The sequence below is a fragment of the Oppia nitens genome, unplaced genomic scaffold, assembly GCF_028296485.1.
Source record: "Oppia nitens isolate AA-2021 unplaced genomic scaffold, nextdenovo-longstitch-racon4-pilon3 scaffold23_pilon_pilon_pilon, whole genome shotgun sequence".
NCBI lineage: Eukaryota > Metazoa > Arthropoda > Arachnida > Sarcoptiformes > Oppiidae > Oppia > Oppia nitens.
This window is the reverse complement of record NW_026533203.1, coordinates 52846-70466: the sequence shown is the minus strand read 5'-3', so window position 1 is coordinate 70466 and position 17621 is coordinate 52846. Positions and strand designations below refer to the sequence as shown.

The 17621-nt window shown below is 25.7% G+C and overlaps 5 protein-coding genes across 5 annotated transcripts; 2 read left to right on the top strand and 3 right to left on the bottom strand.

Moving 5' to 3' along the window:
• Positions 1–448: 448 nt before the first annotated feature.
• On the top strand, positions 449–5883 carry LOC128953728 (vitamin K-dependent gamma-carboxylase-like; the record flags this gene model as incomplete). The annotated part of the gene is made up of 9 exons (XM_054299248.1): positions 449–500; positions 2799–2954; positions 3022–3187; positions 3262–3444; positions 3526–3689; positions 3768–4141; positions 5080–5413; positions 5479–5794; positions 5856–5883. Coding segments are annotated over exons 1-9 (1773 nt in total), but the record flags the coding sequence as incomplete, so codon positions are not given.
• Positions 5884–5891: 8 nt separating this feature from the next.
• Positions 5892–7073, bottom strand: LOC128953719 (histone H2A.V). The gene is made up of 4 exons (XM_054299239.1): positions 6971–7073; positions 6695–6772; positions 6510–6623; positions 5892–6441 (listed from the first exon to the last, which is right to left on the bottom strand). The coding sequence occupies exons 1-4, from the start codon at positions 6971–6973 to the stop codon at positions 6244–6246; spliced, it is 393 nt and encodes a 130-aa protein (XP_054155214.1). The 5' UTR covers positions 6974–7073; the 3' UTR covers positions 5892–6243.
• A 201-nt stretch (positions 7074–7274) lies between these two features.
• On the bottom strand, positions 7275–8029 carry LOC128953718 (metallo-beta-lactamase domain-containing protein 1-like). Its single transcript, XM_054299238.1, has one exon. The coding sequence runs from the start codon at positions 7923–7925 to the stop codon at positions 7317–7319; it is 609 nt and encodes a 202-aa protein (XP_054155213.1). The 5' UTR covers positions 7926–8029; the 3' UTR covers positions 7275–7316.
• An 851-nt stretch (positions 8030–8880) lies between these two features.
• Positions 8881–12754, bottom strand: LOC128953717 (long-chain-fatty-acid--CoA ligase 1-like). Its single transcript, XM_054299237.1, has 17 exons — positions 12584–12754; positions 11937–12051; positions 11614–11883; positions 11418–11546; positions 11320–11340; positions 11194–11249; positions 11028–11091; positions 10798–10856; positions 10629–10706; positions 10473–10572; positions 10086–10354; positions 9955–9979; positions 9838–9885; positions 9563–9768; positions 9258–9503; positions 9045–9191; positions 8881–8947 (listed from the first exon to the last, which is right to left on the bottom strand). The coding sequence occupies exons 1-17, from the start codon at positions 12728–12730 to the stop codon at positions 8885–8887; spliced, it is 2043 nt and encodes a 680-aa protein (XP_054155212.1). The 5' UTR covers positions 12731–12754; the 3' UTR covers positions 8881–8884.
• A 3198-nt stretch (positions 12755–15952) lies between these two features.
• LOC128953707 (actin-related protein 3-like) lies at positions 15953–17617 on the top strand. Its single transcript, XM_054299224.1, has 4 exons — positions 15953–16150; positions 16216–16399; positions 16459–17184; positions 17251–17617. The coding sequence occupies exons 1-4, from the start codon at positions 16107–16109 to the stop codon at positions 17554–17556; spliced, it is 1260 nt and encodes a 419-aa protein (XP_054155199.1). The 5' UTR covers positions 15953–16106; the 3' UTR covers positions 17557–17617.
• Positions 17618–17621: the final 4 nt, after the last annotated feature.

Genomic DNA, 17621 nt, shown 5'->3' with positions numbered 1-17621 from the left:
TCTGGAGTCGAGTGTCAGATGTGACGTATGTGTCGGTCATCGACAGAGAGAGAGAGAGAGAGAGAGAGAGAGAGAGAGAGAGAGAGAGAGAGAGAGAGAGAGAGAGAGAGAGAGAGAGAGAGAGAGAGTGGTTGCTATGGATATTGATTTCCGAAAAGTGTTGTCTTAACTGACGATTCATTCAAACCATCACTTCATTCACGTGTTATCCAAAAGATCAATAATTTTTACTATTTCTTCAGTTAACACATTTATACACATTTACACACATTTACACACTTTTATAGACTTTTATAACACAACAACACATTCACATTAAGTACTCAATAGTCAAACATTTGTCATTTAGTGTATAGTTTGATAATACAATCGCTTTTAGTATAGTTTTTGTCAAATCATATTATATAAGATAATAATATAATTTAATAATTAAAAAATGTTGAAAAAAATGTTTACTAAATGTGATGCCTCTTCATTAGCTTATATTCGTATAGTTGTCGGTTTGTATTGTTATTTATTTCATACATTTCATTATTGATATAAAATATTCAATCTTATGTTTTTGTATTTTTTATTTATAAATAAAAATAAGATTTTCAAATAATTTCAAATTTAATTTATTAAAATTATTTAATATATTATTATTAGTAATTTTTAGAAAGTTTAGAAAGTTAAATATAACAAAAATGTTTTCATAAAATTATAGTTTAAAGATTTTATGTAAATATATTAAGTTAGTATAATTGATTATCATAAAATTTTGTAAAAATTATATGTATATAAATTTATTACAGTATATCTTAATTCTTTATAAAATATTTAAAATATTTTTAATTGTTAAATGTGTTAATATAATGCTAATTATTACAGTATTGTAAGCAGGATAACGTATAAGTTATAGTTATAAGTTATAGTCAGCTATTATTCAATATATTATTTTATTTGATTTCAACTTTAACTCATTCATTCAAAATTATTAAATAGTAACTGTTGTTTGGCTATAACACAAACACATACATATATATATTATACTTTATAAATTTTTATAAACTCTATATCAGTGATCACAATTAAGTGTTATCATGATAACTTTGTGATACATATATAACATCACTAATTTAACAGATATTTAATAGTAATTTTCATAATTTATACAAACAATGAGTAAGTTAAACAAACACTCATTTAATATGTACTAGGTTATTTGTACAATTTTGTTTTATAAAGTTTAATTTTGATCACTGCTTTTGATACAGTAGATAGCAGGGTTGGAAAAATACAAGGTTTTGAATTTTGATTTTGTATAAAACAGTAAAATACAATGTACTGCATATATTATACAAATTTTAAAACTATATATATTATGTTAAAAAATTACTTAAAAATATAATTGCTAGAAAATGAATTACAGGGTTTCACTATTCTATTTCAATGTATTTCAAAACTATTTCATAAGTAAACATATTTATTTCACCCTGAACAAATATATTTCAATAGTGAACGTATCTATTATTATTATAATCGTTTCTAAGTTATAAAAATAAAATAATTTAAAATAAAAAATGAAATTCAATAAAAAACCAGTTGAGAATGCTAGAAAGCATTTCCACACGAATTCCTAATCATAATTAAAAATTAAATTCAGTATGATAAAATAAAATCAACTATAGTTATGTAGAGTATCAAAAGATTTAGTATGACAAAATAAACAACTATAGTCATGTGGGGTATCAAATGATTCAGTATTACAAAATAAACTACTATTTTCCTAAAAAATAAACTTAAAAACGAAAAAACTAAAAAATCAATATTCAAAAAAAATCAAAAAAAAATTCAAAAAAAAATTCAAAATTTTTTAAATTAATTTTTGGACACCATTTTCTTCAATTTCCTAAAAAATAAACTAAAATAAGAAAAAAAAACAAAAAAAAATCAAAAAAAATTGTAGCGGATAGTGGATTCGAACCTATGTCCTCGTGGGACAGACAGACCGACAGACAGACAGACAGACAGACAGACAGACAGACAGACAGACAGACAGACAGACAGACAGACTTATAGAATGCATATACGTATTCCTTTCAGGAATTCGTGATAATATTAAATCTATATTTATTATAAAACATGATTTACTTTGTTTATATCAATGCTTTTAGCACTAAGTGGCGCTAAAAATTTGTTGTAAGCCAAATTGGTCATGTATTTTACATTGTATTATACTGTATAATAATATTTGTATTATACAAACATTTTGTCTCTGCCAACAACTGATAGATTTAAAATTTATGTTTAATAATAAAATATTTGAATCGGTGTAAAATTTTCTTTGAATACGAAATAAATATAATGATTATATAATTGATATTTTAATTAAAATTAATGACAATCAAATTCAATATTATAAATATCAATGAAAAAATGATAAAATATTATATACAGTGTAAAGAATACAAAATATAATTATGAATTATCACTTTAACCTTATGTTTTTTATTTTACATTATTTTAGTTATTTTTTGTTAACGAATAGTTTGTTATAATTTTATATTATATCAATTTTAGTATATATTTTTCGAGTTTAACCAAATTAAATGTTTTGTTATAATTAAATGACATTCTTTTATTTACTTCTAATAAAAATCTAATAATATAATGTTTCAGCTAATACTATAAATATTTATTTTTCTATAACTTATAATAAAAATATGTTTCAACTAATATTTATAATATAAATGATATATATATTGCAATCAATTTTCTTTTATCAATGTAATAAATTACTTATAAATGCAATTTAGGTATTTTATTACTAATCGATTTGGTATATGAAAGAGGTTTATCTCGCGCTGAGTTAATATGGGGTAACCCTAATGAATGTCGGTTCCCATTGTTTGATGGCCTTAAAGTACTTCCGTTAAGAGCTATGTTTGCTGTCTATACTCTTATGTTTATTGGTATTCAAATTATACAATTATAAATCATATCGATAATAGTTATCTATTTATTGTTTCATTTATATAGGAGTCGTGGGAATAATATTAGGCTATAAATATAAGATGAGTTGTTTTATTTATATAATAAATTATTGGTATTTGTTTTTGTTGGATAAAAGCCGATGGAATAATCATTCATATCTTTTTGGTCTTTTGGTTACATTACTGTCCATTTGTGACGCTAACTGTCAATGGTTTACATTTAAAGCCTAATTGTGTTTTATATTTCAACTATATATTAATTTCATTATTATATTTAACATTATAGGTCTTTGGATAGGTTTTTAAATAAACAAATGGATAATAGGGTTGCTTTTTGGCAATATTTTCTTATAAAAAGTCAAATATTTTTTGTTTATTTTATGGCCGGCATAAAAAAGTTTGACACCGATTGGCTAAATGGATACTCAATGAATTATCTATCGGAGCACTGGGTGTTTAGACCATTTAGGTTTATATTTTTGTTTGTTTGCTATTTATATTACATAATTACAATTTAAGATTTAAAAAAATTATTGTTATTTATTAATAGATTGATACTATCAAATGAATCAATAGATTATTATGTCATACATTTGGGAGGATTTCTATTTGATCTAACCATTGGTTTCTTTCTAATTTGTTCCTATACTCAGTCCATTGCATATATATTTTGCTTGATTTTCAATTTAATGAATTCCCGACTTTTTTCTATTGGTTGTAAAATATTATTAAAGACATTTCATTTACAGTTTATATAATATATTTTTTTTTTAATTTAAAATTAATTTTAAGGTATGTTTCCATATATGATGATTGCTGTGATGCCAGTGTTTAGTGCTTACGATTGGCCTAAAAATATGATTCAATTAATATGTAATAAGAAGTCTAATAAAATTGAATCAAATTGTAAATCTATAAAGAGATACAATTCTGATAAACAAAATAAGTTTTCATCAAAACATAGACTGACTTTTGTCTTTGTAATCATTTATATAATAAGTCAGTTATTATTACCAAATTCCCATTGGATTACAAAAGGATATAACACATGGACTAATGGGTTGTATGGCTATTCATGGGATATGATGGTTCATAATTGGAAACACATTCACACCACTATTACTGTTGTCGATAAATCAATGAATAAGTTTTATTTGAATCCTCAGGTTTGTTCACTTATATAAGTAAATGTTAATTATTTTAATTTAAAGCTATAGCTATAGTTCATTATAATTTAGTTATATTTTATTAATTTAAGTTTATGCCCATTACTTTACTACTCAATATTATGAATTTTACATAAATCTTATTTTTATCTAACAGTTTCTACTTTTTTTTGTCCCAAAAGTTAATATTTTGGACAAAATATTAGTAATTCAATGACTATATAATGAGTTGATCAAAATGTTGTATTTGCGATAACACTAATAAAAATTATTTTTGTTAAACTTTATAGATAATTATTATCATTTTACTCCCGGAAAATCGGGAGTAAAAAAATGACAAAATCGAGAAATTAAATTTTTGATTATTTGCTATAATACTGATAGTCAATAGTTTATTTATCACAAATTTGGTTATATTTAATGAAAAATACATTATTTTTAAATTTTAGTTTATTATTTAATTATAAAAATAAATTCAACTTAGATTTTAAACTACAATTTACCCATTGTTATGTAGAAATACATTAATTATTTTAATACATTAACAGTTGATGAAAAAATCAGGTATTTTTATATATTTTAAAGTTGAAAAAAGTAAAGCAGTTTTTTAATACTAATCCTATAGTTTTTTTTTATAATACTCGTACTGAAACTCGTTTACAATTTATTAAATAAAGAATCTGTAAAAATATAAATATTTCAGATTAATCTATAAATATTTGTCAATCAATAAATACTAACAAACCTTATTTAACTGATACTTGTTTTTTAAGTTTTATTTTTAATTTAATTAGATTTAATTATTATACAATCAATTTCAAATCTCGATAATATTAATGAAATTACATAAAATTGTTTAATTATTAAATTTACAAAATAAAAATTAACTAACTTTATAATAATTAATATTTCATAATTTTGATAATCAAATGTGTTAGTCGTGGACACAAAGCATGCGATGGTCACATCACTCAGATATGGTTAAGCAGTACGTTATGTGTGCACATAAAAGATTGGTTAATGAGTTTAACATAACTGATCCGTCAATTTTTGTCGACACCTGGATATCACTAAATGGACGATTCGCTCAACGGGTTTATGACCCCAGAGTAGACTTAGTGAAAGCTGAGTGGACACCATTTAAAAGACCCGATTGGGTTTTACCGATACTTTCATATTTGGCTGATTGGAGACAAAAGCTTAAACAATATGAATATGAATTATATAAAGACAACAATCAGACGGCCGTCATCTTTATGGCTGATTTTCCAGGTTTTTATATTTACCTAAATTAATGTATTATCTATTTTTAATATTTTTTTTATTAAACTTTATAGGAATGACACTTAATTATTACATGGGATCTGAATTTAATAACACATCACTAGTTGTCCTAAAGGGTTGGCTTAAGCATCAAATTGTGGGTCAATCGACTCGGATTATGAGTACCGGTGACCAAATGGTATTACCTGTCAATTGTTACCACAAACTGACACCAATTAAGTCTGAAACGTCCGCTTATATGTTTATTTATGTCAATTCAAGTCTGTCGTTCATTAATCATATTACCAGTCAAAGTCACAATCAAAATCATAGTACAAAAAATACTAATAATGAATCTGAAAATATCAGTCACAATCCATGGTTTCAAAGGTATACAAATATTATATATTTTCATATAAATGAATTAATTAACTAATAATATATTCAATAGTTTACAAAACATGTGGTCCGGAATAACATATATTTTTGAAACAATTATGAAAATAATTGATAAACTTTTTTTAACACTATATAAGCGTTGCTTTATTTGTCTAAATATGAATGAATTATGAAGTTTTAACTGTAAAAGTCATACGAAATAGTAATTAAATTACAGTTCAATTCAAATTTTGACAGTAATATCAGTTAAGCATATCATAAATCGGTGCAAAAATTGTTATTCAATAAACGGCTAATTATTATTTAAATTATTTATCGGTACATATTATGTTAATGTATGTATGTTTTAAGTAAAAATGAAAGTTAAAAATAAATGAAATGCCATTATTTGATTAAATGAATATTTAGTGGCAAAGGACTCAATTTAATGGTCAGAAAACTTAAGTCGGTTTCTGTCCGGTGGCGCCTTTCTTGCCGATCAACGACTTGTGGATGTGTGGTATGACACCACCGCCAGCAATGGTCGCTTTGATCAACGAATCCAACTCTTCGTCACCACGAATGGCAAGTTGTAAGTGACGGGGAGTTATGCGCTTCACTTTCAAGTCTTTGCTGGCATTTCCCGCCAACTCCAACACCTTTTAACAAACAACTTCATTGTTAATAACAAAGCAAAAAACAGTTAAATGGATTAGTTTGTCATTACCTCAGCAGTCAGATACTCGAGAATAGCCGCCGAATAGACAGCAGCGGTGGCACCAACGCGACCGTGAGATGTCGTACGGTTCTTGAGATGGCGATGAATACGACCCACTGGGAACTGTTTAAACAATTAAATTAACAAATTTATGGTCATTAAGAAACAATAAGACAATTATCAACTGATAATACCTGTAGTCCTGCGCGAGCAGATCGGCTAACGGCCTTAGCCTTGGCTTTTCCCGAGTCTTTTCCCGCTTTTCCGCCGGCCTTTCAATATAACAGTCATTGTATTACTTATACATTACTATTCATACAATACTATAACATTGAATGCAGTCATTGAATGCTACTTTCAATCACTCATTTGGGTATCAAATATGTCAAACATATTGACAAATGTATTCAAAATCATTCATTTATGTCATTAAATAGTTAATTGCAATCAATAGACACAACAATACATACCATTAGTGCTTCAAAATAGTGATTCAAATTGTGATTCAAATCGTCAATTAAGTCAACTCACAGCCAAAGCGCCTAAAATGAAACTGAAAGGGGATTGTCGTCACTAAATACAAGTGCTGTATACCAGTGCTCAACGTTCATACACTACACTACACTCACTATATTGATGACAACTCCGGGAACAGCCGTCAACACACAAGGCATACATAAGCCATACATAAGGCATACCTAAGCACTCATTGGCCAAACATTTGCGCCAATAATGCATTGCTTGGGCTTTCAAAGTGAGCGCTCAGTTGACTTCCAATCAGTTATGAGAAGCACTGAAACCAATAACACCATTGGCTTACACTTTGGTCACCTTAAACACCGACCCGTGTCCGGGCATTATGTGGTCACACATCGATAGCATCACTTGGCGGTGATGTCGCTGTTTGGCCACATCCTGACTGCCGGCAGATATCCAAATGGATTCATCTGTCAGATCATTTTGACACTCAAATAGATCACCACATAAGCCAACGGTTCCCAGTTTATCGACATTATGTACGACTAGACTTATACTGTCCATTGTATGTCCCGGAGTGGCAACGATCTGCATATCTCTTGATAATTGAATGCAATGACTGTCTTGAAATGGCGTCAGTTGGTAGACATCTTCTCGATAGACGTGATCCCCGACATAATGTTGACATTTGGTAAAGAGGTTGAGATTACCGATGTGGTCGACGTGAGTGTGACTGCAGACCAACGCATTGATGTCATCGCAATTGATGCCAAAAGTGGCCAACTTGTCGATCATGTATTGTCTGTCCCATGGACTCAATGTATCGAAAACAACATTCATTTGGTTATCATTTGATCGGATCAGTACTGAAGTTGCGTTTGCGGCCATTGTGTCTGCGGTTAGCCATCGGCTGTAACCCTCTTTGATAACATCAATACGATTAGACATTACTTAATAGTTAAATGATTTGACTATAATTATTGCACTAAACTATTGCCTATAATATGAATACTAAACATAAAAATGACAACAAATTATCATAAATAATGCAAACATTTATTTTGATTATCAAATGCTATATTAATACTATATGTTATTATTTCATCAAAATATTAATAGCTATCAATCATTACTATTATATTAAATATTAGTATATATTATAATCAGTTGAAATTTATATCATAATCAATGACAACTTTATTAAGTTTATTACTTAAATATGTTTTTTATTGACAAATTACATTATTTTTTTATTATTTTAATTTATCAAATGTGAGTTAATTGTTATATAAATTAACATTATCACTCAAATTGACATTAGTTTAAATCAATTATTGCCTTAACATTATTTTAAGTGGTTTATTAAAAATTAATAATAAGTATTTGTTTAGGTAATGGACAGCTTTTATAATTAAGTTAATATAAAAGTAATTGAGCACAAAGTAAGATCATATTATCAATAATATCATAAATTATTGCTATATTAAGTAAATCACATTTTTAATAATACAGTACATATTAATAATAAATGTGTGATTATGCATATTATTAGTTAAAAGTGTTTTATTTTTTATCACAATATTTGAATATTTTTATAAATATTGCAAATTATTATCACTCGATAAGGCTTAGGCTTAATGTGCATTAAATGCAAGTTTTTAAAACTTCCACAAAAACTGAATTTTAATTACTGAAGACACGATCGGATGTCTAAATTAAAATGTTTTTCTTATTTGATTAAATTTTTTCTACTATTAATAACAATTAATTTTTTACCTTTCATTTAATCAATAATCCTTACATTTCGTTAATTCAGTTTTTTAAGAGTTTTGATTAAAATTTAAAAACTATGTGAAACCAATACTTATATAATATCTATAATTGATTTAATATATTATGTGATTGTTTTAATTTAGTGATCGATACATATTTTCCAATTGGACGCCGAAATAATTTCTGATTTCAAGTCTCTGTAATACAAATATAATATATTTATTAGATTAAGTCTGAAATTTTATACAATAATTACTATATTTAATAAATTTATATCAATATTATAATAATTACTTTTGATTTGAGAGTTGGTGTTAATAATCCGTTATCAATAGTAAAGGCTTCGTAATGAATGTATATATCCTTTGGTTGTTCAAAGGAAAGCAAACCTTCTTTATTACCCAAAGATATTAAGTCATTCATAATAACTTTCTTGACGTCCTATTGTTTGAAAATAATTATTAAAATTTTAATCTTATAAATACCCGTAATTGCAATAATTCATACTGTATTTTGACATAAATCTCTTAGAGTGCCTCTTATATTGTTTTTACGGCACCAGAGGTTTAGTATATCAACTTCAGGTACAATAACAGCCACTAAACACGACTTTAAGCTTTCGCCGTAAATAAAGATCTGAGCGATGAATTGACTTTTGCTGTAAACGGTTTCAATCTTTTCGGGTGCGATATACTCTCCTTGAGATAACTTAAAGATATGTTTCTTGCGGTCAATTATCTTAAGCGTACCATTCTTTCAATTATATAAACAGTCATTTTTATATTTACTTTTATTTAAATGACAATACATACCGGTAGCCACTGTCCAATATCACCTGTCTTTAACCAACCATCTTTGGTTAACACTTTGGATGACTTGTCTGTGTCTTTAAAATAGCCATCGAAAACAATAGGTCCGCGAACACAGATCTCTCCTTTGCCTTTGTTAGCGTTGTATTCCATTTCGGGTACACTTTCTAATCTTATTTCACAACAAGGAAGAGGTGGACCAACATGTCCTGTGTTGACATCAATTGAAATATATTTACTAAATTAAATCATTTAATTGATTAAATGTCATAACAAACCAGTTTTACTGTCTCCAGGAATTGTTAAACTGCAGGGACAGACACACTCTAAATATAATTAAAAATAAATTTAGAATATAAATAATTAACCATGGTCAAACAACATTTCTAACTGACCAGTTTGTCCATATCCCTCAACAATCTATAAAAAAAAATTGAAAAATATTTAATAATAGACAAATAAAGTAATAAATGTACAATAAATGTATAATAAATGTACAATAAATGTATAATAGATGTATACATACGATACAACCTAAAGCACATCTCATAAATTGGAGTACATTTGGTGGCAGAGGTGCGGCTCCGCAAACAATTAACCGCATTTTACCCCCCAATCCCTCCCGAATGCGTTTGAAAACTAATTTATCCCAAAATCCATTGTTACGAACGATTCTCTTCTCTATTTCTGATTGTTTGCTTGCAATGGCTTTCTTAAGCATCCATTCCTTGAGTTTGTTTCCCTTTATATTTTCATAGCATTTGTCATAAATTCTGGACAGTAATCGCGGAACCACTAAATTATATACATATTATTATTATTATTTTGTAATTTAAATTAATTGCAATGACTAGATATATATATATATATATATATATTATTAAACTTTATAAGTTTGAATATTTATAAATACCAGCCATTATAGTTGGTTTGACTATTTTCATGTCATCCGATAATGTTTTGATATCACCGCTAAAATAAGCAGTTTTACCGCCGACCATGAATACAGCGGCCTATTGATGGTTAGATTGCATTAATAATATTGTGATCATTTGAAATCAAGTCATACCTCACAACATCTTTCAAACATATGAGCCAATGGTAGAAATGATAGCAATGTATCTGTTTTACAAGTAGCCGATGGACCCTATTTTTAAATATTTTATAAACATTTAATTATTTAATATAACTGAGATCACAATAAATTTGTTTTATTTTCAAATATTAACATATTATACCATTTGGTAAAGTACGGCACATATGTTTACAATTACACTTTTGTGACTTAACATAACTCCTATAATTAATAAAAATATTTTTTAATTTAACAAAATTAAGTTCTTATTCTTATTAAATTATATATTAATTATTAATATATAATATAATTAAATTATATAAAATATACAATTATAATAATAAATATAATAACTTCAAATAATTAATCTAAAATATATGTGACTTTAAATACCTTTTGGTAGATCAGTTGTCCCACTTGTATAACAAACAAGTGCTAAATCTTCAGGTTTTGGTGACTTTTAATGATAATATGTATGTATTAAAAAGCATATTAAATTAATGTAGATTTATATAAATTAATATTTATTTTAATTAAATTATTGTAACTTATAAATTACCAAACTTTCAATTGGATTGTTTTCTCCTAAAAGTTCAACCTCTTTGATTGTAAACACTTTAATAAAAATAATTGAATCAATATTTTATAATTGTATGGTTAGTGAAAAATAATGTTTTCTTAAAACCTTTAATCCCATAGTTGATTGCTTTCAAAATGTCAAAATTAATTGATCAATATATTAGTTATATTATATAAGTTAAAATAATTTGTGTAAATAAATACCTTTACTTTTATAACTTTGCGGAATATCATTAATAATGACAATGTATTGAAGAGAAGGCATATTATTTGCTTGACTTAATAAGGCCTGAAAACGGTCTTCTTTATCACAAACAACACAACAAATTTCAGCTGATTTTTAAGAAAAATCAATAATAAATATGAATCAAATGATAAACTATTAATGAATGGATAAAACCTTTATTAATAATAAAACGACAGGCATTTGGTCCTAATGTGTCGTAAAGAGGAATAACAACACACGACTGGCTATAAGATCCATATTCAGTGATGACATAATCGACACAATTTGTAGCATAAATGCCAACACAAGTATTTTGTCCGCCTTTTAGACCCATTTTAATGAGTCCGTCACCAAAATGTTTGACTCGTGTCAATACTTGAGCATAAGTTAACCACTCGACGGTGTTATTAGTCTTATTGATTGATCCCAAACAGTTGCCATCAACTAACATAAATAACATTTAGACTTTAATTTTATTATCTAATTAATATACAGACCGGTCTCTTTGGATCCGTTAGACAAAACATTATCTAAAGTGAATACACCATCAAACAGATGTGTCAGGAAATCATTTTTATCGTAAATTTTGGATCTTTTCACTAAAGAATTTCTCTATATATAAATGACATTTTATTATTGTGTCAAACATATCATTAAACAATTAATATATAAATAAATTATTGAATATGACATTACATATACTAAATAGTGAATACAATAAATGAATATTTTGCATATTTTCAGTAAAAATAATTTATATTTAGGATATCTTTCTAATCTAATAAAATTAATTAATTTTAAAATATATTTTATTTTTTGCATAAACTTATATTTTTTGTTTAATAATTTATTATTTAAAAATACTATCTAAATATAACAAATAAATTAATACATTTAAACTGTAAAATTAAGTACAAAAATACTTAATTTTGTTTAGTTATAAACGTAATTAAGTTTAATATACTATAATTATTTAATAAATACTTATTTGTTTTAATGTTTAGTTATATCAAATTATGGTTATAATTATATAAGATAAAAAATTGTCAAAATTAATTTAGCATTATATTACTTATTTTTGTATATATTATTTGATAAAAAGTTCAAATTTTTTGTATTTAGTTTGAAAGTATAGATTACTTACATCACTCGCAACCGACTGTTCCTCAAAATTAATGCCTTCACCTATAGGTTGAGGCTTTCGAAATGCCATTACTTTGATTATAACAATTGCCGAACCAATAAAACCAATGAACAATCCTATTACTAGACTATAGCAATCACTTTCCATGGAAGTGGTTGTTATCACATTTCATTTTTTAAACTATAAATATAATATATAATTAATATAAAATTTAAATTTCAGTATTTACTTAATATAAATGATAATTATTCTTAATTTTGTATATATATATATCAGGGTTAATGTTTTCAATTCTAAGTGAGATCTAGGGTGGGATTAATTGGAAAAAATATTGAAAATTTTTGTGAGTATTTGATAGAGGTATAAATCTTTATTGAATTTTAAACGATAATTTTTCAATAATTTGTTATATTTAATAATAAAAATTCACTATATAATTAATAAAAATATATAAAATTTAACTAAATTAGAATTAATAAAATATATAGCCGGTAGTAACAAATATTATAAGTAAAATAATATAAATATCATATTTATGATGATATATATATATATATATATATATATATATATATATATATATATATATATATATAGTATACTATTACTTATACTAGTATTATTTATTTTATTATCTTATTTTCAATTATTGCAAAACACACTTTTTAGTTATGAATAGAAATAAAATTATGTTTATCTATTTTAAATAAACAATTAATTAATTTATAAACTTTTAGTTAGATATTTTTATTAGAATTAATGTTTTTATTTTACTTAATATTCATTTATATTTTATATATAGTGCAGTAATACTATATATATATATATCGCATTAAAAAATGCGACCAAATAAAAACAATTAAAATAAAATAATGAATTAAATAAGTTAAAAATAACACAAAATATGTATTTTCCAATTGATTTGTAATGTATTAACTAATAGTACAAAAAAGTTAAATAATAACAACTGATCACAAAATTATTACCGTAGAAATAGCTATAAAATATAGTACTTTTAAGGTTAGATCATATTAATTGGTCCTAATTGACATCAATTGCTAACACAAAAAAATAATTTTTAATAAATTCAGTCATTGAAAAGTTATTTAGATTTAGTTTAACAATAATATATCGTTCAATAGTATTAAAATTATTTTCATTATAAATAATGTAAATTTACATATTATGAACTAATATAAACATTGTTGATTTTTATAGCTTTTTTAGCTTTAAAAATCAATAAAATATCAAATTAATACTTGACTTAAAAAATAAAAAATTATTGATTACCTGAGATAAAATATTTATAAGAAATAATTCAATTATAATTAAACTTATAATATTAAAAACTTATAAATGAATATATATATATTAAAGATATAAATTTTGATGTACTACTGTATATTCAGATTAATTTATAAACAACGACATAAAATTACACAATTAATAACAAAATAATTTTAATTTAATAAATTGAAGTCAATTAAATTAAATTTCCAAAATATAATATTTTGTTTTTTTGTTGTTGTTAATCATATGATGATTGTAATTATAATTAAATTCAAATTAAACTAACTTTTATGAAAATAATTTTCTTCGGATAAGTTTTATCTAAAATAATATATTTAAAGATATACTTTGATAATAATTCGTAAATATTTACTTAAGAATGATATACAATATTTTCATTATTAACATATCTATTATTTGGAAAATAAGTTAAACCTATATTAATAATTAATAATATATTATTATTAATAAGATAACATTTATTTTTACATTTTAAAATTTTTATGATAGTAAAAATAAAATAATTTTTACCAGTATAATTATTTAAATCTAAAATAGTATAATTTTTCAAAATCTAGGTTAATTAATATATTTTTAGTTACAAAAATTTAACTTAAAAAAATTACTGTATTTAATATTAAAGTTACCTTTTATTGTTGAGTTGTTATAATGAATATTAAAAGCTTAAACAACCTATTATTATTATTAGTATCTTAAATGATTACTAATATATTACATATAAATAAATCTAAAAATTAACAATAATTAATAGTTGACTTTTAAATATATAAATTAATATACAATATGGTGTGATTACATAACGAAGAAAAATGTGGGCAAATAATGTCTATAAATAAATTTGATATTTAAAAACCAATGGAAAGCATGAATTGAGAAAATCAATGAATGATCAGAGGATGAGAGCATATTTGGCAAACTATTGCTTAATTGCAACCATTGATCGATCGGTGCATGTCTTCTATCACTTTTAAATACCGGCTTCAGGTATATCATAATTTTTAATGTATTTTTATTATTATATTATGTTATTATAACATAACTTTTATTATGCAAAATTATATTAATTGTACTTAAATGACTAATCATTGGTAAATCAATAAATGTTTGAAAATTTTATAAATAGAGAGAAACATTAAAAATTTGCAAAATCAATAGATAGGTCAGTGCTTAGAATATTACATTTTGAATGTATAATAACATTATGAAAATATATATTCATTATTTATATTAATTATAAAAACATTAACTTAGCTTATAAATAACAATTATTATTGAACTTTATATATAAACATTTTTAATAATCATAATTACAAGAATATGGTATATTAATATTGTAGGTTAAATTTTATTTAAAAATTATATTAAAATTGTTTTTTTAAATTAATTAAAAATATATATAAAAGTTATTCTGATTAAAACAATATGAGCTATAGTATTAACTTTATTTTTAAATAAACTGATTTAAAAATTAAATATTGTTTTAATTTAAAATACTAATACATCACTTGAAATATATAAACCACTTTTTGGAACCATTTTATATCGATTGACCAAAAATTATAAGTTATATAACATTAAACAAAATTATGAACAATTGTGCTCTCATTTACAAATTTGTTTGTTTTCAAGATATAATAAATAAAATTATTGCTAATGTTTAAAAAGTTAGACAATTGATAATTATACATTTTTCTAATAACAATTATACGACAAAAAAGTTTTTTTTAATAATATAAATTGTTAAATTAAAAAAATTCAATTTGCTATATATTAATAAAAATGCTAATAAATTTACTTAAAATATAAATTAGTCTTAATATTTAATTATTGTATTTACAATTAGTTGTTATGCTTAAGAATTTTATATTAATTAGTGTTAAAATATTTAAATAAAATATTTAATACAATTGATAGTAAAAATTGACATTTTTTTGCTAAAATGTATTATATAATTGAATTATTGCGTAAAAGTATTGATTGTATAGATTGTGTGTATTATACCGGTATATGTGTAGTGTATGTGTAGTGTATGTGTAATACTGTATGTATTGTAAGTACTGTTATATGTGAGCACTGAATGACTATTAACTGAGTGTTTGAGTGAATGATGTGTTTGTGTTTGAAAGGGTGTGACTAACAGTCAGTGACAGTGATTGACACTAAAACTCAATTGATATCAACACCTGATTGAAGACAACAATTGTAGGACCAAATGGCTGGACGTTTACCGGCCATTGTCATCGACAACGGCACCGGGTTTGACATATAATTGAATGATTTGGACACCAATTAATGTAATGATGATTGTGTTGTCATCACAGATACACCAAACTTGGTTACGCCGGTAATCGTGAGCCACAATTTATAATCCCGTCGGCCATTGCAGTCAAAGAATCACCGAATGTTGGCGATCAGGCCTCAAGACGTTTGGCCAGAGGTATAGATGATCTGGACTTTTATATCGGTGACGAAGCGCTTGAAAATCAATCGGCATATACTGTCAAAGTTGGTTGACATTCATTCATAAGTTTTATCAATTTATCATTAATTATATTATTTAATAGTATCCTATAAGACATGGTATTGTTGAGGACTGGGATCTAATGGAGCGATATTGGGAACAATGTATATTTAAGTACTTAAGAGCCGAACCTGAAGATCACTACTTCTTGTTGACGGAACCGCCACTCAATACGCCAGAGAACAGGGAATATACGGCGGAAATAATGTTTGAGTCTTTCAACGTTCCCGGTCTTTACATCGCTGTTCAGGCAGTGCTGGCTTTGGCCGCGTCGTGGACTTCACGACAGGTCGGCGAACGAACGCTTACTGGAATTGTGATCGATTCGGGCGATGGCGTCACCCATTGTATTCCCGTAGCCGAAGGTTATGTCATTGGGAGTTGTATTAAACATATTCCTATTGCCGGACGAAATATAACTTATTTTATTCAAAATCTATTGAGAGAGCGTGAGATGGGTATACCTCCCACTCAATCATTAGAGACGGCAAAAGCTATTAAAGAGAGATTCTGTTACGTCTGTCCCGACATTGCAAAAGAGTTTGAAAAGTACGATAAGAATCCAAGCAAATGGATTAAGAAGTTTTCCGCCAAGAATGCCATAACTAAGCAACCATTTGAAGTAGACGTCGGATTTGAACGTTTCTTAGGTCCCGAAGTTTTCTTTAACCCCGAGATTTCAAACCCTGACTTTGTTACACCACTTTCGGAAACAGTTGACACTTGCATACAAAACTGTCCAATCGATGTGAGACGTCCTCTCTATAAGGTATACATTTTGTGGAAAATATCGGTTAATTTTTTAATTGAATTCTAAATTATTTTTATTTAACAGAATATTGTACTCTCGGGTGGTTCGACAATGTTTAGAGATTTTGACCGTAGATTACAACGAGATATACAGCGAATGGTCAGCGGAAGACTTAAACTAAGTTATTCATTAAGTCAGGGAAGACTGAATCCCAAACCAATAGAAGTTCAAGTGGTATCCCATCACATGCAACGTTACGCCGTATGGTTTGGTGGCTCAATGTTGGCCTCCACTCCTGAGTTTTATCCGGTTTGTCACACGAAAGCACAATATGAAGAATATGGACCCAGTATTTGCCGACACAATCCTGTTTTTGGGGCAATGACTTGAGTGACACACCATTTGGCACTCAATTGATATATAAGTTAATGAAATCACTTTAAATGTCAATTAAT

Coding starts and splice junctions, on each gene's coding strand:
- LOC128953719 (XM_054299239.1), bottom strand. Junction 6,624..6,694: donor CTGCTCGCGCAGGACTACAG/GTATTATCAGTT, acceptor TTGTTTAAACAG/TTCCCAGTGGGTCGTATTCA. Junction 6,442..6,509: donor TCGAGTATCTGACTGCTGAG/GTAATGACAAAC, acceptor GTTTGTTAAAAG/GTGTTGGAGTTGGCGGGAAA.
- LOC128953718 (XM_054299238.1), bottom strand. CDS start 7,925: ATGTCTAATCGTATTGATGTTATCAAAGAGGGTTACAGCCGATGGCTA.
- LOC128953717 (XM_054299237.1), bottom strand. CDS start 12,730: ATGGAAAGTGATTGCTATAGTCTAGTAATAGGATTGTTCATTGGTTTT. Junction 10,857..11,027: donor GACAACTGATCTACCAAAAG/GTATTTAAAGTC, acceptor TATTAATTATAG/GAGTTATGTTAAGTCACAAA. Junction 10,573..10,628: donor TGTTTGAAAGATGTTGTGAG/GTATGACTTGAT, acceptor AACCATCAATAG/GCCGCTGTATTCATGGTCGG.
- LOC128953707 (XM_054299224.1), top strand. CDS start 16,107: ATGGCTGGACGTTTACCGGCCATTGTCATCGACAACGGCACCGG. Junction 16,400..16,458: donor AATCGGCATATACTGTCAAA/GTTGGTTGACAT, acceptor ATTATTTAATAG/TATCCTATAAGACATGGTAT. Junction 17,185..17,250: donor TGAGACGTCCTCTCTATAAG/GTATACATTTTG, acceptor TTTATTTAACAG/AATATTGTACTCTCGGGTGG.